Source organism: Mustela lutreola, chromosome 2 (genome assembly GCF_030435805.1).
Source record: "Mustela lutreola isolate mMusLut2 chromosome 2, mMusLut2.pri, whole genome shotgun sequence".
In the NCBI taxonomy this organism is placed as follows: domain Eukaryota; kingdom Metazoa; phylum Chordata; class Mammalia; order Carnivora; family Mustelidae; genus Mustela; species Mustela lutreola.
In genome coordinates, this window is record NC_081291.1 from 89,629,770 (window position 1) to 89,652,315 (window position 22,546).

The window sequence follows — 22,546 nt, forward strand, 5'->3', positions numbered from 1 at the left end:
TGATCTTCTCTTATAACCGAAACATTTTTACATTCATACTGAGGCTTCTTGTTTCTTATGCCCAAGTATATAGAAGCTACTACTTACCATGAGCAAATAAGCTAGTCATTTTTGAAGTTACTAATCAATTAAATTGGAGTTTTTCATATGGAGTATAAAATGTCTTCACATTATGCATTATTTTTTTTTAATTTAAGGTCACACTCAGAGCTTACCATACCCCAGATCTTTATGCAGTATCATGAATATTTATTAACATTTTATTTACAATATGAGAGTGAATCCGTTACATATTTAAGTAAGAGTGGTCTCAACAAGTTAACAAAGTTCAGTTTTCTTTGTTTTTTTTTTGTTTTGTTTTTTTTGTTTTCTGTTTTGTAAATGCATCTGTGTTCCTTAGTGGTAAAGATAATCTCACTGTAAGAATAGTCATGTACTCTATCTCCATTCAGCAAGGTCCCCAGCAGTACTTAGATTTTTGTTGGGTTGTTTCATTTTCTGCATTTGGTAGGTGATGATTTCCATTAAGAAGTTGGTTTGTTCATTTCTACATTATTATATTTCTTTGCAGTTACTTAGGGAAATTAAAAGACAAGTTGCTGCGGGGCCAGGTCATTTGAATGGTGTATATCTTGGTCTTTCCCGTCAGTGGTTACTAATTAGTGATAACTAGATAGAAGCTCTAGAAAAACAGCTCTCTCCTGCTTTTGGGTTAGTTTTTTGGGGATCTTACTCTTAGAGTTTCATCTCATTTAATCCTGGGACTTCTGTAATGAGAATACCACATGTTTTCCCATAGATGCTCATTCTCATTTATCTACTGATAGGCTTGTTAGATAAAGTACAGGATGCACAATCAAATTTGAATTTCAGATAAATTATGGATAATTTTGTAGTATAAGTATGTTACAGATACTACTTCTATTGTTTTTTTGAAATTCAAATTTAACTGGGCATCCATAGTTTTACTTTATTTCAATTAATCATTTCAGCTAATTAGCTAATGCTAAGTCTGGCCACTTATTTCCTGGGCTCTTTCCTCACTAAACTTTTAGCTCCTTTGGTGCAGAGGGGTGGATGTACCTTAATTTATCTGTACATAATTTTCCTATCTTGTGGTAGTCTTGTGATTTTTACCAATGAAAGAATAAAATCTCTAATCAGCCATATTGTTTCTTTATCTGAGTATTTATAAAGCAACTGTGTTTGACTAAGTTTGCCCTTTTATGTGAGTTAAGTTCATTGAAAATAATCATGTTTCAATGAAGAGTGCAGATCTCAGTATTAATTTAAAATAAAATCATCTCCCTTTTTCTTCCCTTCTCTTCGTCATCTCTTTTCCCCTCTTTCCAGCTCTTACTATAATTAGCTAGCATTAACAGCAAATGTTTACTTTAGTTAAATTATTCAGAACATTTATTTTACTTGTCAGAGGTTAGATCAGGTTGTTGTTTGAACTGGTAATTAAATGCAGCCTAATATGCTCTCGTATTTATATGCAATATAAGCCTGCTTCCTCATCATTCTGTATAATTTTGATGTTCAAGGCTGACATTTCAAAAAGATTTTCTCTATTCAAATATTGCTCATTCTTCTTGAACTCCTAATTGTTATAGTTACCTTGATTTTATGAAAACCTGACTGAATAGTTTAAAGGCTAGAGGTGTTCTCTATATAAAATAGGGACAGTAACAATTGGAAGTGTTTTGGTATGGCTGTATAACAACAAAAGGTTTGGTCACTAGGCTAAGCTACTTTCCCAGTCTTTGCATCTTGAGCATCTGTTCTAGAGAACTCTGAAACCAAATAAGAATACACTGTGGAGAGCTTTTTGTTAGACCACTTTAACTTTTTATAATGCTCAATTTTCTCTCCTTTTATATAGTCACAACTGCTAGTTTCTATTATTGTATAGCATTTAAATATTTGAAAGGCCAAATATATTCTTATTTTGTAAAATAAAATATTTAAGCCCACCTGTGAACATTTCATATATTTGTTTATTTCTGATTATATATATTGTTTATGAATCTAGTTTATTTCTGTAGTAGATTGTTTCCTCTAAACATCTTGTTCTGATAGCCTGGAAACTATAAGAAATAAGTCTTCATTGTTCTTAGGATGGTAGACCCTTATGTATTCCTATACCTGTTTAATTGGCAACACTTAGATGGTACAATTGTGTGGTTGGTAAAAGTGAATTAGGTTTTCAAGATTTTACCAATGAGTGATATTTAATACTGAATGACATGTATTAAGACAAATGCTTTTATATATAATTTATTTGGCATTGCAAATGCATTTATCTTATGAGAAACAGACCCCCTGTTGTCAGATGAAGTATTCTGGAAAGGTTTTGAGTAAATAAATAATAAAACTACTTTGATACACAATCTAACCAATATTAAATATTAAGACTTTCAGATGATTGATTTTAATACTTAATTAACTTATTTAAAGTCCAAAGTAACCCTCTTGCATTAAAGATTGGCCAGAAATAAAAATAGAACTTTATTCTGTCTCTTTCTTTGTTTTCCTTCTTCTCTTTTTCTTTCGTTTTTTCTTCTTTCCTCCTTTCCTACCTCCTTCTCTTCTTATGGGGACTTTAGAACATCATTATTCCCAAACATCAAATTTACCTCTAGCTGCCAACATTTTTGAATAGAAGAGGTTTTTTTTTTTTTTTAATAGGAAATTCTATAGATAATGTTCAGTTACTCTCTTAATTTTGAAAATATAGCTTCTATCAAAGTTTGTTGCTTTTATAGCCAAGATGTCATGTTTTAGGTTATATACCCATCATGGTAAATGCATACTATCTGAGACAGATACTCATGCTCTATCCTCTCCCCCTTTCATAACCGTGCTCTGGAAAGAGTTCATTTAAGCTCTTTGATGCGTTTTTCTTATAGGAGATATCTTTATGTAAAGTAATATTACTCTGTCATTTCAGTGTTTGACTTTTAAGTTTACCATCAGTCAAGAATTTAAATGAATGAAGTATGCTTATATGAGCTTTTCTGAATATGGATGTCCTAGAAGACACAATTCAGAATGCTAATTCTCTGCCTATGTATTAGAAGCTGTGAAAGAATGCACATTGAAATACATAGAACTTCAGATTCAGAGGGAATAAATTATTTTTCCAGAGGCTTTGTTGATATGATACCATTTTAAAAGGGAAAAAAATGTATTTTATCTGTATGATGCCTAAGAATTTGAGATCTTGCACTTGAGACTGCTTGTATTGCTTCACTTGACAAAGAAAATAATATTGTTTTGATATTTTATCAAATATACTTTAAAACTGTCATCTAAGCTTTAGTGCTGAACTATTACCCTCTCATTAAATATTAACTGTTTTCACAAGACTTCCCTTCTTTCAGGCAGATCACCTGTATCCTAAGATTTAATATTGCAAGAACCAGATTTGTAAAGCCAATATAATTGTCCTTAAGATTAGTCTTGGATTTTATTTATTTATTTATTTATTTATTTTAAGAACCTTTTTTTTTTTTTTAAATTTTATTTATTTATCAGAGAGAGAGAGGGGAAGAGAGAGAGCACAGGCAGACAGAATGGCAGGCAGAGGCAGAGGGAGAAGCAGGCTCCCTGCCGAGCAAGGAGCCCAATGTGGGACTTGATCCCAGGACGCTGGGATCATGACCCGAGCCTAAGGCAGCTGCTTAACCAACTGAGCCACCCAGGCGTCCCAGTGAGTGACTTTCTTGAACCTAACTTTCTCTAAGGAGTCAAAAGACCTTAGGTATCTTTGAACATCTTGAATGAATATATGAACATCATCATGTTCTAGACTATCTTATTTTAGCTAGAAAGGTGTTTGTTTTTAATGTTCTTTTTAAACATATACTTTGGTATCAGTTTGGTAATTACTTGTTTATCTCTCATAAAGTTCAAAGTATATAGAATTCCCTTATTTGTGTATTTTTGATATGTGAAGTCTGTAACAGTGGAAGTGTACTATAAAAATTAAAAAATTAAGGTAGTGATATGAAAACATGTCTAGGATATTAAAGACATTTTATGGAAATCTGGCAGTTAACTTAGAATGCATTTTCAAACATCTTCTCTTGTATTTTCAAAAGTATAACAAAATGTATGAGAATATGAATTTTAACATTAAAGTAGTTGTCCATAGGCAAAATACAATGTTGACATGTGTTTAATCTATTCCACAGTTTTTTTTTTTAATTCCAATTATTTGCCCATACTTTAAAGAGATTTCACATAAAATAATGGTTTTCTAGCTTGTCTTGAGTAAGCTAAAGCAGAGTCAAGGGTGTTTTCAGTCATTCACAGACCCCAACCTCTTGTACCGCTTTGTTTTATACCTTGTCTGTTTGTCTCATTGACTTACTGAGAGCCAGATATAGTGCTGGAGTAAAGAATGTGAACTCGAGGGGCACCTGGGTGGCTCAGCTGGTTAAGCAACTGCTTTTGGCTCAAGTCTTGATTCCGGAGTCCTGGGATCGAGTCCCACATCAGGTTCTGAGCTCCATGGGGAGTATGTTTCTCCCTCTGGCCTCCTCTCTTATGCTCTCTCACTCTCTCAAATAAATAAATAAAATCTTAAAAAAAAAAAAAAAAACAATGTGAGCTCTAGAGCTAGACAAGATAGGTTCAAATTCTGACTTCAACATTTACTACTGGTGTGACTGTAGACAAATGAGTTAATCTCTTTGTACCTCAGTTTTCTCTTTGGTAAAATGAAAACAATGAGGCAGGTACGTCAGTAGGACTGTTGGGAGGATGAAATGATGAATATACATGAAGCATTTACAGTGGTTTTGACTTATATTCATTTCTCAGTCGATGTTCATTTTGATTAATAGTGCTTTTTGCTTGGCCCTGTTAGGAATTTGAGTTTGGTAGTCCTTACTACTCCACAGCAGAGGACTTTATTTCTTAATCTGCTTTAATCTTGCTTAATCAGCAAAATTGATCAGATTCTGCTTTCTAATATATATAATTGAACATTTACTTTTTGCTGCCCTCTACAAGATTATATTCCCTAGAATTCTTCAGTATTTTAAGTGCTAAATGTTCGCACACATAAGAAGCACATAATGGATGGCTGTCTAGATTTATGGCTTTAGGACTTGATTTATGGCTTTAGAAATTCTCCCTGTAGGTTGGCAATGAGAGTTTTCCGCTTTCTGTAATATTAGTTTTGCCTACCCTTTTGCTTTTGTTTTAGCCACAGCCTGAAATGGAAAGGATTTTTTACCATCTGACTGAGAGTTGCAAAGTTCTGGTAAAACTCAGAAAATGTACAGGAGTATTTTATGAAGTGAGAGTTTTAGGGAGAAACTAAGCAGCATAGAGGAGTATGCTGTGTTTGGAAGAAGCTGATCAAGGATTTGTATATTCATGGGCTTCTCTGGAAACTTTTCTCTGTAAATATCCTGTATGTTATAAAATTATATACTTATTTTGGTTGGGCTTGCTTTTCCAACTTATTATTCCTCATTTACTCTTTCTATATCATGTCTCTCCCTTCTCTTAAAACTTGAAATTTCATGTGTTACATTAGTTTGGATGAAAATTAGTGAGACCAGTTTTGTTTTTTTTTTTGTTTTTTTTTAAAGATTCTGATTTGGGAAGATTATATATACCTTATAGACAGAAAATTTATGAGTAGTATAGCTTGAAAGTTCTATAGTAATTAATTAAAAACATCTTTGTTTAAATGGAATCATTTATAGAAATCAGACCCTAGGAGGAAAGCTTTCAAAATGCATTAAAAAGTATGTGGTTATTCATATAATCTTGCCTTTGTAAGCATTAATAATACTAGAAGTAGAAGCCGTAAAGGAGATATAGATATATTTGGGTGCACAGAAATGAAAAAGTTACTTATGTCACAAAAATACCATGTTATTTGAAGACAGACACACTCTGAGAAAAGTATTTGTATCACATGACAAAGGTTTAATATTCTTAGTATTTAAAAAATAGCATGCTTACAAATTATGAAGACAATCATAATAATAAATTCCATCCACAAAAGATAATAAATAAATGTCAGAGAAAACATATGCATCTTCAGAATCTCACTAGTTATCAAGCAAATGCAATATAAAATTTGACTATCACACTGGTCGATAAAATGAATTACCCATTCTGATTGTTAATGAGAGTCCAGGGGACTGAATTGTTCTATGTACAGATCTTTCTAGAGCAGAATTTGCTAAACTTATCATAGAGTCTTATTTTTTTAAATACTTATTTTGGTCCAGCAGTGACATAAAAATTTATGTTAAAAAAAAATCATAGATTGGCATAAAGATATCACTAAAACATAGTCATTGTGAAACTGTGTATAGTGCTGAATAACTGAAAGCATTCTGTTTACTAGTAAGGAATTGGTTATATAAATTGTTATAGCTATTTAATGGAATACTAGGGGTCCATTTGCAGTGATAAGATAGTCTTTTTTTATGGGATGGAAGATACCCACCATAACTTATATAATCAGAATACTTAGTATGTTAGATCACTTTTAAAAATACATATTTTAAATGCCGTAACAAAAACAGGAAAGATAGTGTAATAACATGAAATGTTAACAGGGCTACTGTTTTTAGCTAACACAATTATAAATGATTTTAGTTTGCTATATTTTCTGTATTTTGAAATTTTCTGTTGTAAATGGGTATTGTTTTGGCATTGAAACAAAACAATGTTACATATGGGACAGTAATTTAACTTACAATTCAACTTTTTATGCAGAAGTTTATTGAAAATACATGTGATTGAACATTGAGGTAAAGGTTACCAGTGAAGTTCAAATTCAGGGAGAATTTGCTGAAATGGAAATTTTGTGCCACTTTTTGCTTCTTTGCATATGACTGCCAATGTGTTGTAACAGTCCCTGAAGCCTATGGAAAACTTGTTAATGTCTGTAATGCTCGTTTAATCATTTCAATCTTGTACTTATTCCTAGTCATAGCAAAAAGAAAAAATATAATTTCTCTCTCTCCCTCTCTCTCTCTCTTTAAATATCCCAGGTAGTCACTTTTGGCCACATTGTCCAGTTCTCAAAATGTATCATTCCTTATCTGAAACAAGACACCCTCTGCAGCCAGAAGAACAAGAAGTGGGCATCGATCCCTTGTCGAATTACTCAAACAAGACTGGAGGTGAGTTTTGTATCAGATACAATCTGTGGTTACTGGAAAACATAGCAGAGTCTCTAGTTAGCTCTGCCTGCCTTCTCTATGTAATTCCTTACATGAAGCTGAACAGGGCATCTTGAAGCACACTTCCCTGAATAGGTAGAGAGCACTCTGACACTAATGAATACCACAAAACGTCAACTTCCAATTATAGACAGAAGCATTAGCCAAATGTTTTTTTTTCTTTTTTTTTTTTTTTTTTTAGCCAAATGTTTAATGCACTGTCATTCTTTTAAAAAAAGTTATGAACTTAAAGTTAGTTCGGCATAGGGATTTTGAAATACAAATGGCCTTTGTCAAGCATCTTTTAAAGAAGTCTGAGCTTCTGGTGTTCATTTTTTAGCGATTTTTTGCCTTTAAAAGTAAGTTGATGTTATTCTGGGATAATAGACTTGCCTCATTCTCTCTTCTCTCTCTCTCTCTTTTAAACGAATTGAAATTTGTGTCTTACTTTTAAAGATCTATTCACTGAAATTGTTGAAAGAGTAAAAGAGACTGTTAGGAGGTAAACTGCATTCAGCACATGCCTTATAAAAATTTATCAAATGTGTATGTTTCAGAGCTCTATTTTGTTTTCTCCATATTGGTAATAATAGAGTGTCTTGAAAAAGGAAGCGGTCAGTTTGTGCAAATTCTTAAAGCCTTATCCTTATTTTTAGTTGATTCATTGACTTAGGTTGCTACTTGTAATTTTTTGCTCATAAAATATATACATCAGGATTATGAGGTCTGTTTTAAAAAATTACAGTTAGTGATTCACATATGTTTTGTTTACTTCAAATACAAATTTTTTTTCTATATTGGTATAAAGGTCTACTATTGCGTTTTGGAAATTTAAAAAAAATAATTGATTCATTAAACTGATTATTTCTTTAGTGCACAAAGCTTGACTTTATGGAGTGTGTTTATGGTTTCTGTGCATCTTTACTCCCTTCTACATCATACAAATGCCATTGTTGTTTTCAATGAAAATAGTATAATTTGGGGGCACCTGGGTGGCTCAGTCAGTTAAGTGTCTGCTTTTGGCTTAAGTCATGATCTTAGGGTCCTAGAGTTGAGCCCTGTCTCCAGCTCCCTGCTCAGTGGGGAGCCTGCTTCTCCCTCTGCTGGCCACTCCCCCTGCTTATATGCTCTCTTGGGTATGCACGCCTGAATGCTTTATCTCAAATAAATAAAAATTTTTATAATACTATAATTTGCCCTACAACTTATTTTTGTGATTTTACTTTTTATTTGTGTGTTTATTGAGAAGGTCTCAAAAAGACTGTTCAAGGTTTTGATAATATAAGAAATGTTAATGTGTCTCATTTTAGCTTCAGCATCTTAAAAATCTCGGCAGTAAGAATACTACATCTCCTGTTGATTTTTTTAAAAAATGTAATATCTATAAGAAGCACTAATAAAAAAGTCAAATTATTTCACAAGCTCTTCTGTAAGTCCCTATTTTAAAAGTAAATACATTTTTGTTAGAAGTATATAAAATAATTTCACCAAAATTTTCTGATTTATGTGCTTAGTTTAGAATACAGGTTTTTTCTTTTTGTTTTTGTTGTTGTTTTTAAGTGCATATTTTTCTCTGTTATCGTTCATTAAATACTGAGGTTCTATTTTTTTATTTTAACTGGTTAAAAACATTTTAAATTAATTTTATCCTTTACTGTTTGCAGGAATGAGTAGTTACCTTTACTGAAAAGGCTTTTCGTTTATATCCTAGCCTAACATTTCTATGACATACAAAGTTATTAGGACTGAATTGATGTTTAAAAGTGCCATTAATTCATTTACCCCAAATGTTCATTAACAATGTAAATGTATGCTGATGTTCTATGAGACAAGGAAGTGACTAATGACTCTTCCAACTAACAACACTTAAAATGAATAGAAACTTTAGATAGCTAATCTTGAAGTAATCAAGACCCTCATTCAGCTTGGCATCTCTGTATGCTCTAAAACAGCTGTCAACTGTTAAAAATATATACAAAACACACATTCGCACACGCACATGCAGAAAGAATGATATGTAAATATCTAGTTCTTGAAAGCCATGAAGGTTACTAACCATAGTGGGTTTTGTGCATTGTATATGTAAATATTTTATATGAAGCCTCTATTTCATCTTCATAGATTTCCTTTTAGCAGAAAAACATGTGTTGCATTTTAAAAGGGTTGTCATATTTATTTGAGGAATCATCACCTTTCTAGTGTTTGTTTATTTTAATATATGCATTTCATGGGGTTCTCCACATATTGGAAGCCTTTTACACATTTTTTCCCACCAAGGAATTTATGGCAAATAGATGACTCATTTTGTAAGTAGTCAAACACTGGACTTAATCAGTGATTTCCCTTTGTAGAAGTTAAGTTTTTTAGTTTTGTTATTCATGTTATAGTTTCCATTAATAAATAGGTCTTCAGTTTCTCAAAACTGAATTTTAACATTTATAAACAAACTGTACGTTATTGAGTCAAATGATTCTGAGTATTCTGGAAAGCATTAGCAAAAATAGCCACATCACAGGAATTATAAGGGAAAACTGCTTCTTACTGGTTTATTTGCATGAATGGTGTTGGAAGGTTGGTGAGAACAGAGAAAAGAAACTGAATATATGTGTGCAGAATTTCCCATGTGAATCAAACTTTTAACTGCTTGAATTCCTTTTTTAAATGGAGAATAGCATAGAAATCATGACATATTTCTTTGTGCCCTATTTGCTCATATACATAGTTTACTAGTTTAAATTCCAAGGTTTTTGATCAAAGGGTATTAATTAGAAATTGGTAGGTTACCTGTGATTCAGTTGAAACCATAAAAAAAAAACCCAAAATGTTTGTTCAACTATTTATGATTATTCATTGTAGGAAAAGAACATTTTCCTCTATTAAGTCTTTTTTGAGAATAGCACTTTGTTACATATTGCCAGAGTTTTTTAGCTTCAATTTTATATGCCTTCTTACAGCTTTTTTAGTGTTCAGATAATTACTTAATGTAATGCTTTTTATATAATATCTGTTTCAAAGCTTTCTGTCTGTCTTCAGGAATAAAATATTTAGTAACCTATTTTAAAAAAATCCAAGACATTCAGAATATCCTGCCTGCTCCATTTTTGACTCTTGTAATTTTGTTTTTGTCCTTAATCTTCCTTTCTTTCTGTTGTAATATCATAGAGTTTTAGGACTAGAAGGGAGTGCCTGGCTTTATTGGTGAATAAATTGGTATTAATTAAAATAGTTCACCGAAGTCGATGTAGTAGAATGATGCTATCCTATTATGATCTTTGATATTGTTTTCCATATAGCAGAGTTGAGTTTAGATTTGAGTAAAAGATGAATTTGTTTTGGAAAGATATCTGACAAAAGTATAGGATGCTGTCTAAGTCATCTTACTTTTAAGGAAGGAAAAAGAAAATCTTTCTCTCCTGGCTTAAAACCTTTCAGTGGTTTCCATTGCACTAATAATAAAATCCAGACTCTTGACCATGATGTCCACCACTGTCTTGCTTGACTGGCCATGGTCAGATGTGCTAATAAGCCAGTTCTAAACTGTCGACCTTCCACATGCCATTGTTCTCTGACATTATTCTAGATTACTTCACAGCAGTCATCCTTAAGTGTAATTCTGCATTTAATTTGTTTCTTTGTTTGTTTGTCTCTTTGTCTAAGGTATAAGTATTATGTGTGTGTCTATTTGTGTGTCTCTTTGCCCACGGACACCACTGAATTAATAACTAACAGATGATTGAATTATGTTTTACCAGTCTGAATTCCTTCACTTAACATTAATGAGTAATTCCTTCATCTTTTTTCCATTTACCTTTTTTCCTTTCTGTCCTAAGTTGTAATGTATGAAGTCTGTTTTAGTCTCTGATTATTTTAGTACTTTAATTTTTATTCTTTCAGGGCTTCCAAAGTTAATACAATCTCCTCTCCTCTTTTGGTCTCATTGACCTGTCCCTTCTTTGAAATCCCTCTTTAAAATTCACTTTTTCCATATTTTCTTTCATTATGACCCAAATCAGAATTTCCATAAGAACCAACAGGAGAGAATTTTCTGGCAAATAAAGGTCAAGCTATGATATCCTTACTATCCCATAGCAAAAATTACTTAGCAAGGGAAAGCTAAGGAAATAAATGATTACTTCTATAAGATATTCGTGGCCATAATATGGGAGAATAGGTTAAGAATGGCTGTATTTAAAATACATGTTTCATATATGTAGTTCCTAGTGTAAAATCTACAAAGATACTGTTCTTAATTTTTTTTATTTCTATAACTTACTAATGAAATTTATAGAAATACTGTTTATTGTGCATATGAACATTGTGCAATCAATAACCTATAGGGGTATAGGCTCTTTTTAAGTTTGTAGCACTTCTAAAATTTCTCATCACTCATAAATATTTGAGTGCCTTCTATGTACCAGGCATTGTTTTGGGTGCTGGAAATAAAATATTGAAATATATACATAATTCTGAATGCAAGTTATAATGGTTAATGGCCAGAATTTGGGGGACCGGGAAAAGTAAATGGCCAGTTAAGATGAAGAATGATAAGTACTTTCCTAAAGTAATTAAGAGTATGCTCAGGTAGTATGTTGTTGAGAAATTTAACTTAAATTTGTGGTAGTGGTATATTAAGGAAGGTGGATATCAATTTAAGCCACAATCGGAAGGATGAGTAGCTGTTAGCCAGTGATTGAGTAAAAAGTATGTGTGCTGTGCCCTCTTCAATGTGGTTGGAGGCTAGCATTCAAAGGAGCTATGGCCGCAAATGAGACTGTAGACCAGGGCCATGAAACCACTTGATACTAAGAAGAGTAAGTAGTCTAGTGAAGGAATCATACTGCCAGAATTACATTTTTGAAAGATTATTATGGCTACAGTTAAGAAGCCATTGCAGTATTCTTGGATAGAAATCATAGTGGCATATACTAGGAAAGTACAGAAGTAAAAATGGAGAGAAGTGGAAACATTTGAGAGATATTTAGTAGATAGAGTTGACAGCACTTAATATTTGGATATAATGAAGTGATAAGGGTGAGAAGTGTGAAGTGACATTCAGTTTTCCAAGTTGACCAAAAATGCCTATTTTGAGATAAGGGGCGTTGTGAGGAGTGTTTTTGTGGTGCAGGTGGAACAGGGGGTGGCAGAGAAGATTGTAAGTCCAGTTTCATATGTGAGCTAGAAATGCCTTATGACTTTCAAATGCGGACGTCCTAAAGATTTTGATGTATGGGTCTAAAACCTAGTGTACAGGTTGTTGCTGGAGATAAAGATTTGTCATGGTTGCAAAAACAATGTGAATGAGATCACTTAGTAACAGCACCTCGTGTGAGAAGAGATCCTAGAAGCAGTCTTAGGAAGGCCAATTTAAAGATTTTGCAGCCGGGATGCCTGTGTGGCTCAGTCAAAAGCATCTGCATTCAGCTTAGGTCATGATCCAAGGGTTCTGGGATGGAGTCCTGCATCCGGCTCCTTGCTCAGCAGAAAGCCTGCTTCTCCCTCTACCTGCTGCTCCCCTGCTTGTGTGTGCTTGCGCGCTCTCTCTCTCTGACAAATAAATGAAATCTTAAAAAATAAATAAATAAATAAATAAAGACCTTGTAGCAGATACTATAAAGGAGACAGAGTATCTAGAGAAATAGAAGGAAAACTAGGAGTGTGGAGTCAAGCCAAGGTATTAAGGTGAAAACAAAAGTGCCCAAGGTTAGCTAAAGGTTTAAACAAATAGAAATCTGTACAGGATAGAGACATTGTAACTATTGACAAACACAGTGCTTTTTGTAATCTCAGGAATCCATAGTCTTGAGTACTCTATGTATTTCAAATAAACTATTGATGTACTCGGTACTAAACTGGCGTGAGGAATAGAGTTAAAAGTTATGGTAGTATTTGAAGATTTTAAAATCAGTGCAAGAAATGTTTTTGGAGTCTTGGAAATTTGCAATCTAGAGCCATGATGGAGGGATTTGTAGACAAAGGTCATGATTATTTTCATTGTAGTAAAAGGAGAGAAGGAGAAAAGAAGGTATTTAGATACAACAGGCTTATTAGTTCAATAACACAGTTCAGTGAAATATAACTGATGCTTCAATCTCTTTTTGATAAGCTAAGGTGAGATAATTTGAGGTGATAAGGTGAGATAATTAAAAGGCGAGTGATAAGGTGAAACATTTGAAGATTTGTGGAGAGTGACAAAAGTTGGGATGATTTGATAAAGAATATATAACCATGGGGGCCAAGTTGAGATAAGACATCATAATTTATAGGCATACAAGCTTGTAAATTTGCATGATTATGTCCAGTAGAATTCAGCACCTATGATTTGGTCACACGGAAGAGCAAGGGTTTTGCTATGGTAGTATAAGAGGTACACATAGACAAGGAGGTTGATGGTGGAGGAATTCCTTGATGGTCTGAGAAGACAAGAAAATTTGCTACCATGGAAGGGGGTTCTAAGGAGGCAGAGTAAAAAGTTTTGGAAGGGATGGAGGAGTCAGGCAGATGAAGTTCAGAGTAATATGGTGATGGGAGTCATGAAGGGAATATGGGAACAGTATATGAGTATTTGATATATACATTAATTTGATGGAACATTGTTAAATGGTAGCCAGTAAACTAAATACCTTCCCTAATTCTGTGTTAAGAATTTGGATCTACATTAATTTAGATAGGGTTGGCCTGATGTTTTTTTTTTTTTTTAACTTAATCTTAAAAGCTTAATTTTTTAAAAAGATTTTATTTATTTATTTAACAGAGGGAGAGAGAGAGAGAGAGTGAGATAGCAAGAGAGGGAGCACAAGCAGGGAAAGTAGGAAAGTGAGAAACAGGTTTCCTGCTGAGTAGGGAGCCGATGCGGGACTTAATCCCAGGACCCTGGAATCATGACCTCAGCCGAAGGTGGACACTTGGTGACTGAGCCACCCAGGCACACCTTAAAGGCTTAATTCTTTTAGAGCAGTTTTAGGTGCACAGCAAAATTAAGAAAAAGGAGACATTTTCCATATACCCCTGCTCCAGCACAGGTATAGCCTCCTCCATTATCAATATTCCCTACCAGAGTGGTACATTTATTACAACTGGTAATCTACATAACACATCGTAGTTACCCAAAGTCCATAGTTTATATTAAGATTTACTCTTGGTGTTACATATTCCATGAGTTTAGACAAATGTATAAAGACACGCATCTATCATTATAGTATCATACAGAATATTTTCACAAAATCCTCTGTGTTCTATTCATCCTTCCACCAACCCCTGGCAAACACTGGTCTTTTTACTGTTTGCCTACTTTTGCAAGAGGTATCTTTTTATTTTTTACTTATTTATTATTTTTTAAAGATTTTATTTATTTATTTGACAGAGAAATTACAAGTAGGCAGAGAGGCAGGAAGAGAGAGGGGGGAAGCAATCCCTGCTGAGCAGAGAGCCTCATTCGGGGCTCGATCCCAGGACCCTGAGATCATGACCTGAGCCGAAGGCGAGGGTTTAACCCACTGAGCCACCCAGGCACCCCAGAAATATCTTTTTAATAAAAAAATTCTTCATAGAGCTCAAGTGTCCATCAATAGATGAATGGTTAAAGGTGTGTGTGTGTGTGTGTGTGTGTGCGCGCACGCACACATGCGTAAGGGGCATACACACACACAAAAGGTATATTATTCAGCCATAAAAAAGAATGAAATCTTGCTATTTGCAACAACATGGATAGAGCCTAGAGAGTATAATGCTAAGTGAAATAAGTTGGAGAAAGACAAATAGCATATGATCTCTCCCATATGTCGAATTTAAGAAACAAAATAAATGAGCAAAGAAAAGTGAAAACCCCAGAAGCAGACTCATAACTATTGAGAATAAACTGATGGTAACCAGAGGGGAGGTAGGTAGGGGGATGGGTGAAATAGTTGATAGGGATTAAAGAGTACAGTCTTGTTGAAAAAAAAAAAAAGATAATACAAAAAACAATGTTTTTAAAAAGATTCTTTGTAGATAACAAGGTAAAAGGCAATTTAGCTAGATGAAAACTGTGAAACTATAAAGTCATCAGAAAAATGGTAGCTTTGTTTAAGGTAAAGATTGTTAAATAGGGTGACTTGGAATTTCTTCAGTGACAATAATGAAGATAAAATGGTGGTTTAAAAAATGTCTCCTTAGGGCGGCTGGGTGGCTCAATGGGTTAAAGCCTCTGCTGCCTTCAGTCCAGGTCATGATCTCAGGGTCCTGGGATCCAGCCCCGCATCAGGCTCTCTGCTTAGCAGGGAGCCTACTTCCCCCTCTATCTCTGCCTGCTGCTCTACCTACTTGTGACCTCTCTTTTTGAGTCAAATAAATAAAATCTTTAAAAAAAAAAAGTCTCCTTAAAAACAGATTTTGTTAAATGCTGTGACAATAAGAAGTGAAATTAGAGTGCAGTGACCATGCCATGCTCAATCCCTCTGCATCAAGTTGTCCAAAAGAAAGTTGAAAGTGAGAGACTTCAGTTGAAAGACCATGAGTTAGAAGCTGAAAGTCATCCCTCAGAGGTATCTGTTCAAGATATGTGAGACGGATAAAAAAAAACCCAAAGAAAGAGAAAGGGAAAGGGCTGAGGATTGCTATGTAGGAATTCTCTGTGGTTAGAAACTGGATAAAGTGAGTAATTAAAAAATACTAGAGGAGTTAGTTAAAGTAGGGGATAGAGGAGTGCTAAAATTATGGAAACTGCAGATATATGAGAACTTTAGAAGGCCAAAAGTGGTCAGTGCTTCAAGGATTTCTGGATTAGAGTATAAAAAGAGAAAATAAATGATTTGGTGATTTTAAGAATATTGATGATCTGTAATTAGTGGTTAAGCCAGTTTCAAAATACCGGTAAGTCGTTTGAGTGGATGAGAGTGAACTGAAATCTGATTGAGAATTAACATTAAAAGACAATGGTTAAATATCACCAAAGAAAAAATATTTGAATGGCAAAGAGGGTTTAGCTTACTCTTTAATATTAGATTTGGGTGGTTATATGTGAATTTTATGTGTTCATGCTTTCACAGTGAATTGAGAAAGTTAGACATTTTAATGATAACAGTGGAGCTCACTGTTGGTATAGGCATACAAGCTTGTAAATTTTAAAATAAAAGACAGGTCTTCTGGACTTTGAACTTTTTTTTTTTTTTTTAACTTGTCCATTCCTTATTAATTGCATCTGGTTTTTAGGTTTATTTCAAATTTTCTGTTGTTGTGGCAATTCCCTTTATTTGCCTGAAGAGACAGGTGCATTAGAGGGGATTATGTGAAGAGTCATTGAGTCACGTTGTGGCTATAACGTTGTGTTAGTCACTTCCTAGGGTCCTAGGAAAAAAGGAGACCTCTGCTGCTGGCACTGGTGGCAGACAGAAACTATAGCCCTCTAAAGGCTGTTACCATTATCCTTTTGGGCAGAGTTGGTCTGCAAAGGAATATCCATACCTTAAGATATTTTTCCTACCCTTCTCAGTCAGCCTTTATACCACTCTTGGATCACCACAAATGGGGGGTTGTGTGCTGGTGTTTTTTGGTTGGCTAGGGCTAGGAATAACTAGAGCAGATATAGGTGATTTAGAGTAACAGTATTATCTTAAACCTTAGATAAACAAAACCAAGAAAAATCCCTGCTTAGGTGAAATGACCTGCAGTGGATTTCTTGTCAAAGAATTACATTAGTTGCCTTTGCTAATTTATTAGTAGGGTCAGAAAAGACCGTAGAGCCCGAATTTGGACTGTTTCAATAAATGACATACCCTACTTTTAGTTCATAGGGCTTAGAAAGTATTTCAAGAGTTACCACCTGATATCTCATGCAGTTACTGCTCCTTTTATTCACTTATATATTAAAACAGATACCCCTCCCCCATGGCTTAGTTGTGAAATGAATAATTAGTCCCTTACAAGTACAATTCTCCAGGACCCTCATGCGGCTTCTAACTCCTTTCATAGCATTAACCAATTTTAAAAACAATATCTAGCTAAAGTAGTGTGTTTAAAGTTTACAGGCATTCTCACTTTAATCTTACCCAGTCAGAGGGAAGAACTGAATATCAGGGAAGATGAGATTATAAGAAAAAATTTAAACCTTGGAGGCGCCTGGATTAAACCTCTGCCTTCAGCTCAGGTCATGATCTCAGGGTCTTGGGATCCAGCCCCAAATCCGGCTCTCTGCTCAGCGGGGAGCCTGCTTCCCCCTCTCTCTCTGCCTGCCTCTCTGCCTACTTGTGATCTCTCTCGCTCTGTCAAATAAATAAATAAATCTTAAAAAAAAAAAATTAAACCTTACTCTGAAAGAATAATCAGGACCTCTTCAATCCTTCTGTATTTCTCCTGCTCTCCTCTGGGAATTCCAAAGACCTGTTTTTTCCAACTTCAAATCATAAAATCATCTCCGTACATTGCTGTGCAGTCAACTCTGTAATAAAACAGCCAGGAATATTTTTCAGTAGAGCTGTTGTATTTTGGTAAAAATTCTCTTTTCATGTAATAGGCATTTAAAAAACATCTTAATACAATTATACTTGGAGATTTATAAATTTTCTTGTAGACTTGAGTAAAGCACATTTCACTTAAAATACACAATTTTAATGATTAAAGATTTAATAGTGAGGACAGAGAATAGTATACTGCATAGAGTTTTATTCTGTATTACATTGGTAGATATTGATATCTACTTCCGCATATTCTAATAATTTTGAAATTAAATAGGTAATTTGTAGTAAAACAGATATCTTTTATGCTGTGGTAATTTTATTATGATTTTACTTCATGTTTATAAATAAAGGTTTTTCTGTGGTTATTCTCTGACATTATTCTTTTCTTAAATTTCTCTTTACCAAAAGCTTTGAAAGTATACTTTACCTATTGATATATTGTTAATCTGACCTCAAGTATTTTTTATTCCTGTGTTTTGCAAGTATTAAAAATAAGTTAGCCATCACTCTATTTTTGCTGTAAGGAGGACTCGCTTATTAATTTAATAGGTGTTCTGAAATATGAAATCATTTTCATGCAATACTTGTACTTTACTCTGGAGTTTGACCATAATACTGCTTCCTGAATTCCCTGAGAAGGAATCCCAGATGATGAATATAGAAAAGCACAAGACAAGAAACATTATGTTAGCTTCAAGCTGTTTTATTTTCACATTTTAGGACGTTCTGAGTGTTCTAAATAGAAGAAATTAAGAAGCTAGTAAATCATAAAAATTGTAATATCACAAGTTACTTACTTTAAATGGTCATTTTCTTTTATTACATCTACAGTATTAAAAATACAATTTGCTTAAGTCTTTGGAAATGATTTTCTACCAGTTAGTTATTATTGTATTCCTATACATTTTGGTGATTGTTTATCTTTCCAGAATGTACAAATACATTCAGTTTTAGTCAGAAAAATCACCTACTGGCCTTGATTTATCAACAGATAAACAGTGAGAATTAGCTTTTAGTTACTCAAGTCACATAAAAGGCAATGTGTGAGCAAAAAAATAATTTATATTACAGGAATATGTGTACTTAAATAATAATTCTCCTACTTCCCCTTTTCTTCTGCTTTCTTCTTCCAGATGTGGAGAGACTTAAATACAATTGGCTTCCTAGCATTACCATTTGGTGACAATTTTGATAGAATAAAACTGATTTACACCAGCCTTAGAACTCTGCTATCAATTTGAATCTTTAATTTGGCTTTTGAGTAGATCTGTTATTAGATGTAAAGTTTTCTTTCTTTTTCTGTTTTGTTTTGTTTGTTTGTTTGTTTGTTTGTAAGCTGTCTGCCCCAAATGGCGCTCCAACTCATGACCCTGAGATCAGGAGTTGCGTGCTATACAGACTGAGCCAGTCAGGTGTCCCTGAACTTACGGGTTTTTAGTCAGACATGTCGGCACAATGATTAAGAAATTTTAGTGATACTCAGTGAATGAATAGAGATTTATAGAGGCACATAAATTATACACAGAATAAGGGCTGCAGGCCACAGGACTGATGTTTGCTTATTCATTCAAAATAGTGATCCATTTAGTATCTGTCAGGGGATGGACTGTTAAAAAAGTAGACACAAGTGGTTTCTCTCAGTGGGATTCACATTTTAGCAGGAGAGGGACAGTAAAAAATATTAAAAAGTACAGAAATAAGGAAAAATATATGAGAAAGTGATAAATACTAGGCAAAGCAAGGAAGTAGACTGGAGTCTCCTCTACTGGAGTGACTGGGTGCCTACCTTAGATTTTACATATCTCTCTAAGAAGATGATACATCAGCTAGATGTGAATGACAGATGAGGAGGAACATCCAGACATGCAAAGTTAGTGAGAATAAAAGGGAAGAGTTCATGCAAAGGAAGATCCTATCCCAGGATAGGAATAGATCTGTCATACTGAAGGAAGTGGAAAATGTCATTGTGTCTGGGGTACCATGGTATAGCAATGGCACAGGATGGGTCTTAATAGGCAGAGGCCAGATTATAAGGGTTTTGTAAGCCAAACTGAGGAGTACAGATTTTATTCTAAAGACTGGGAGTTTTTTTTTTGTTTGTTTTTTTTTTTTGTTTGTTTGTTTTTTTAAGATTTTATTTATTTATTTGACAGAGGGAGATCACAAGTAGGCAGAGAGGTAGGCAGAGAGAGAGAGGAGGAAGCAGGCTCCCCACTGAGCAGAGAGCCCGATGCGGGACTCGATCCCAGGACCCTGAGATCATGACCTGAGCCGAAGGCAGTGGCTTAACCCACTGAGCCACCCAGGCGCCCAAGACTGGGAGTTTTTTTAACAGTCTGTATTGTTACCACTGTTGAACAATTAAGTTTCTTCTCAAGAAATGAGGGCTGTAACTTTTTTTTTTAATATATAGCCTTAGTAATGCCTGATTACACAGAATTGTATTATTTTTTAAAATATATTTTCAAATTGCCGTTCTTTGTACCAAACTTTGTTTCCTCATTCTCAACATTTTAACTGTTCATAATGGTGAAGTAATTCCTCCTTAATCTAAGATAGAAGAATGCCTTAAAATTAACCATTTATTTGAAGCTCAGTTACTTCTGTGTGGTCTATTTTAGGTCATGCTATGGATATTAAATTAGTAATTGTAAATGCAGTTTAGTGTGACCTTTTCTATTTGACCCATTGTGTGTGTGTGTGTGTGTGTGTGTGTGTGTGTGAGACTTTGGGGGTGGGGGCATATAATCATTATTTTCTCTTTGCTGATGTAATGGAAAATTTGCTCCTCTAGGACATATTAGAACAGTGTATTTAATGCTCTTCAATTTAATTTGCTAGTATCACAATTAATACAATTAAGGTCACTTGAAATGAAACTATTAACAAATTGAGTAATTTACTTTAACAATGTCAATGTGTTCTCACAATTACATTTGCTTTAATTAGTGTACAAGCTATTATTTAATAGCATACTTCACATAGAAAAATGTAATGGTGTATTCTTGGTTTCTTACAACAGAAAAGAAAGAAACTTTTAATGGACTGAGTGATTTTGTGGAAGAGCTGCTAAATATAAAGTGATGGAAGAGAAAGTCCAAAGACAGAAAGCAAAGCTTACAAGAATGTAAATAAAAAATATATTTATTATCAGCCCTTACCAATACATGTCCTATTTATCATTGTGTAAATAGTATTGGAAAACATATAATGGTAGTTAGAGACAAGAATACAGATCCTGGAAAATTTTAAGTGTTCAGTTGTATCTGGTTTTTGCTTATCATAAAATTTTTGGAAATCGTGAAGTAGGTCATTTCTAATTAATCACTATAATGGAGGGGTACAGAATGGTGTGGACTATTAAAAAGGTAGGAAGCAAAAAAGTTTTGCTTCTCAAATTTGCTCTTAAAGATTTTAATGTGGGGTGCCTGGGTGGCTTAGTCAGTTAAGTGTCTGCTTTCAGCTCAGGTCATGGTCCCAGAGTTCTGGGATCCAGCACTGCATGGGGCTCCCTGCTCAGCAGGGAGTCTGATTCTCCCTCTCCCTTTGTCTGCCACTCCCTTTGCTTGTGTTCTCTCAATGTCTGTCAAATAAATAAATAAAATCTTCAAAAATTAAGAAAAGACATTTTAATGCCAATATTTCTTACCTAGAAATTCACTTTATTAGTAGCTAATAAAATAAGCTCTTCTACTCAGCCTACTCTGTGTTGAGATCAGAAAAGATCCAGGGATGAAGAAATGGTTATATTTCTGTTTCTATATATTCAGAGTAAGGGGAAGCAGATGAATTGTCAACCAAGTCATAATTAATAAGATCTGCTGTTCTCTGTAAACATGAGAGCAAGATTTACTATCATATAATCAAGTGGTGATTTTATGTGGAAGGGATATAAATGCAATCCAGATAAATCAATACTCTAATTTTTAAAATTAGTTTGACAATCTTTTTGCCTAGTTTGATTGATTTGAGTTTCTGTTGCTTTCATTTTCTTTCCTTTTTTTTCCCCTTTAGTTAATGACAAAAATTTATAAAATTGCAAGTAAAGAAGGAAGCAGGTATAAGAGTAATTAGGTAATAAATATTTAAGTGTAAAATGCAAGAAGCTTAGAGTATCCACAGACTTTGAAAAATTAACTATAGTTCTCATTTCTAGGAAGGGAGCTCATAGACGTAGAGTGAGTATATTCAGTTCCTTTTAGTCCTTGTAAATGTTTATACTGCAGTCTCCCATTGGTTTTCATTGTTTGTCCCAAGCTCTGAATTCAGTCTACCAGGTTGTTCTTAGGTTTAATGAATCAGAATAGTATGGTTTACGAGTAGAACAATCAATTTAGCAGTAGTGGAAAATTAGGTAATTCTTTAAATCGCATTTTGAGGTTAGCATGGGGAAACCACTACCTAGTTGCTACATATACTACAATAAACAGTTCTCATTTGGTCCTGATTTGATTTTCATTATACCTAGTCTCTAAATTCTGTCTTGAATTTTAAAATGATTTGTCCGTTGATTCCTTGGCCTATGCTATAGAATATCAGAAGAATAACTGGAATTGAGTATTTAATGCTTGATCTTTAAAAAGCAATAGATTTTTTAAAAGAAACATTGTTTTATCAAAAGAGGCCAAGTGTAAGAAGTTAATTGCTTTTTTTTTCTAGCATCCTGAGTTTTCTTAGATTAAATGAAGTTTTAAAGAAAGTTCTCAAAGGCCTTCACAGCCCACTTCTGTGCATTTGTTCGGTCACTTTCCAGTGTGACTACATAGAATTTCTCTACTAAAATCTATGGCCTGGGGCAACTGAGTGGCTCAGTTGGTTAAGTGTCTGCCTTCAGCTGAGGTCATGATCCCAGGGTCCTAGATCAATCCCTGAAGCAGGCCCTGCTCAGCAGGGAGTCTACTTCTCCCTCTCTCT

The 22,546-nt window shown here is 34.0% G+C and overlaps 1 protein-coding gene across 8 annotated transcripts in view; it reads left to right on the forward strand.

The window, feature by feature from the left end:
- Window positions 1–22,546, forward strand: part of TBC1D5 (TBC1 domain family member 5) — a 564,199-nt gene that overhangs the window by 193,265 nt on the left and 348,388 nt on the right. For all 8 annotated transcript variants that reach the window (XM_059162522.1, XM_059162530.1, XM_059162525.1 and 5 more), the window contains one exon: window positions 7,032–7,163. In XM_059162522.1, the coding sequence (XP_059018505.1) occupies window positions 7,032–7,163 (132 nt within the window). The remainder of the gene's footprint in view (window positions 1–7,031; window positions 7,164–22,546) is intronic.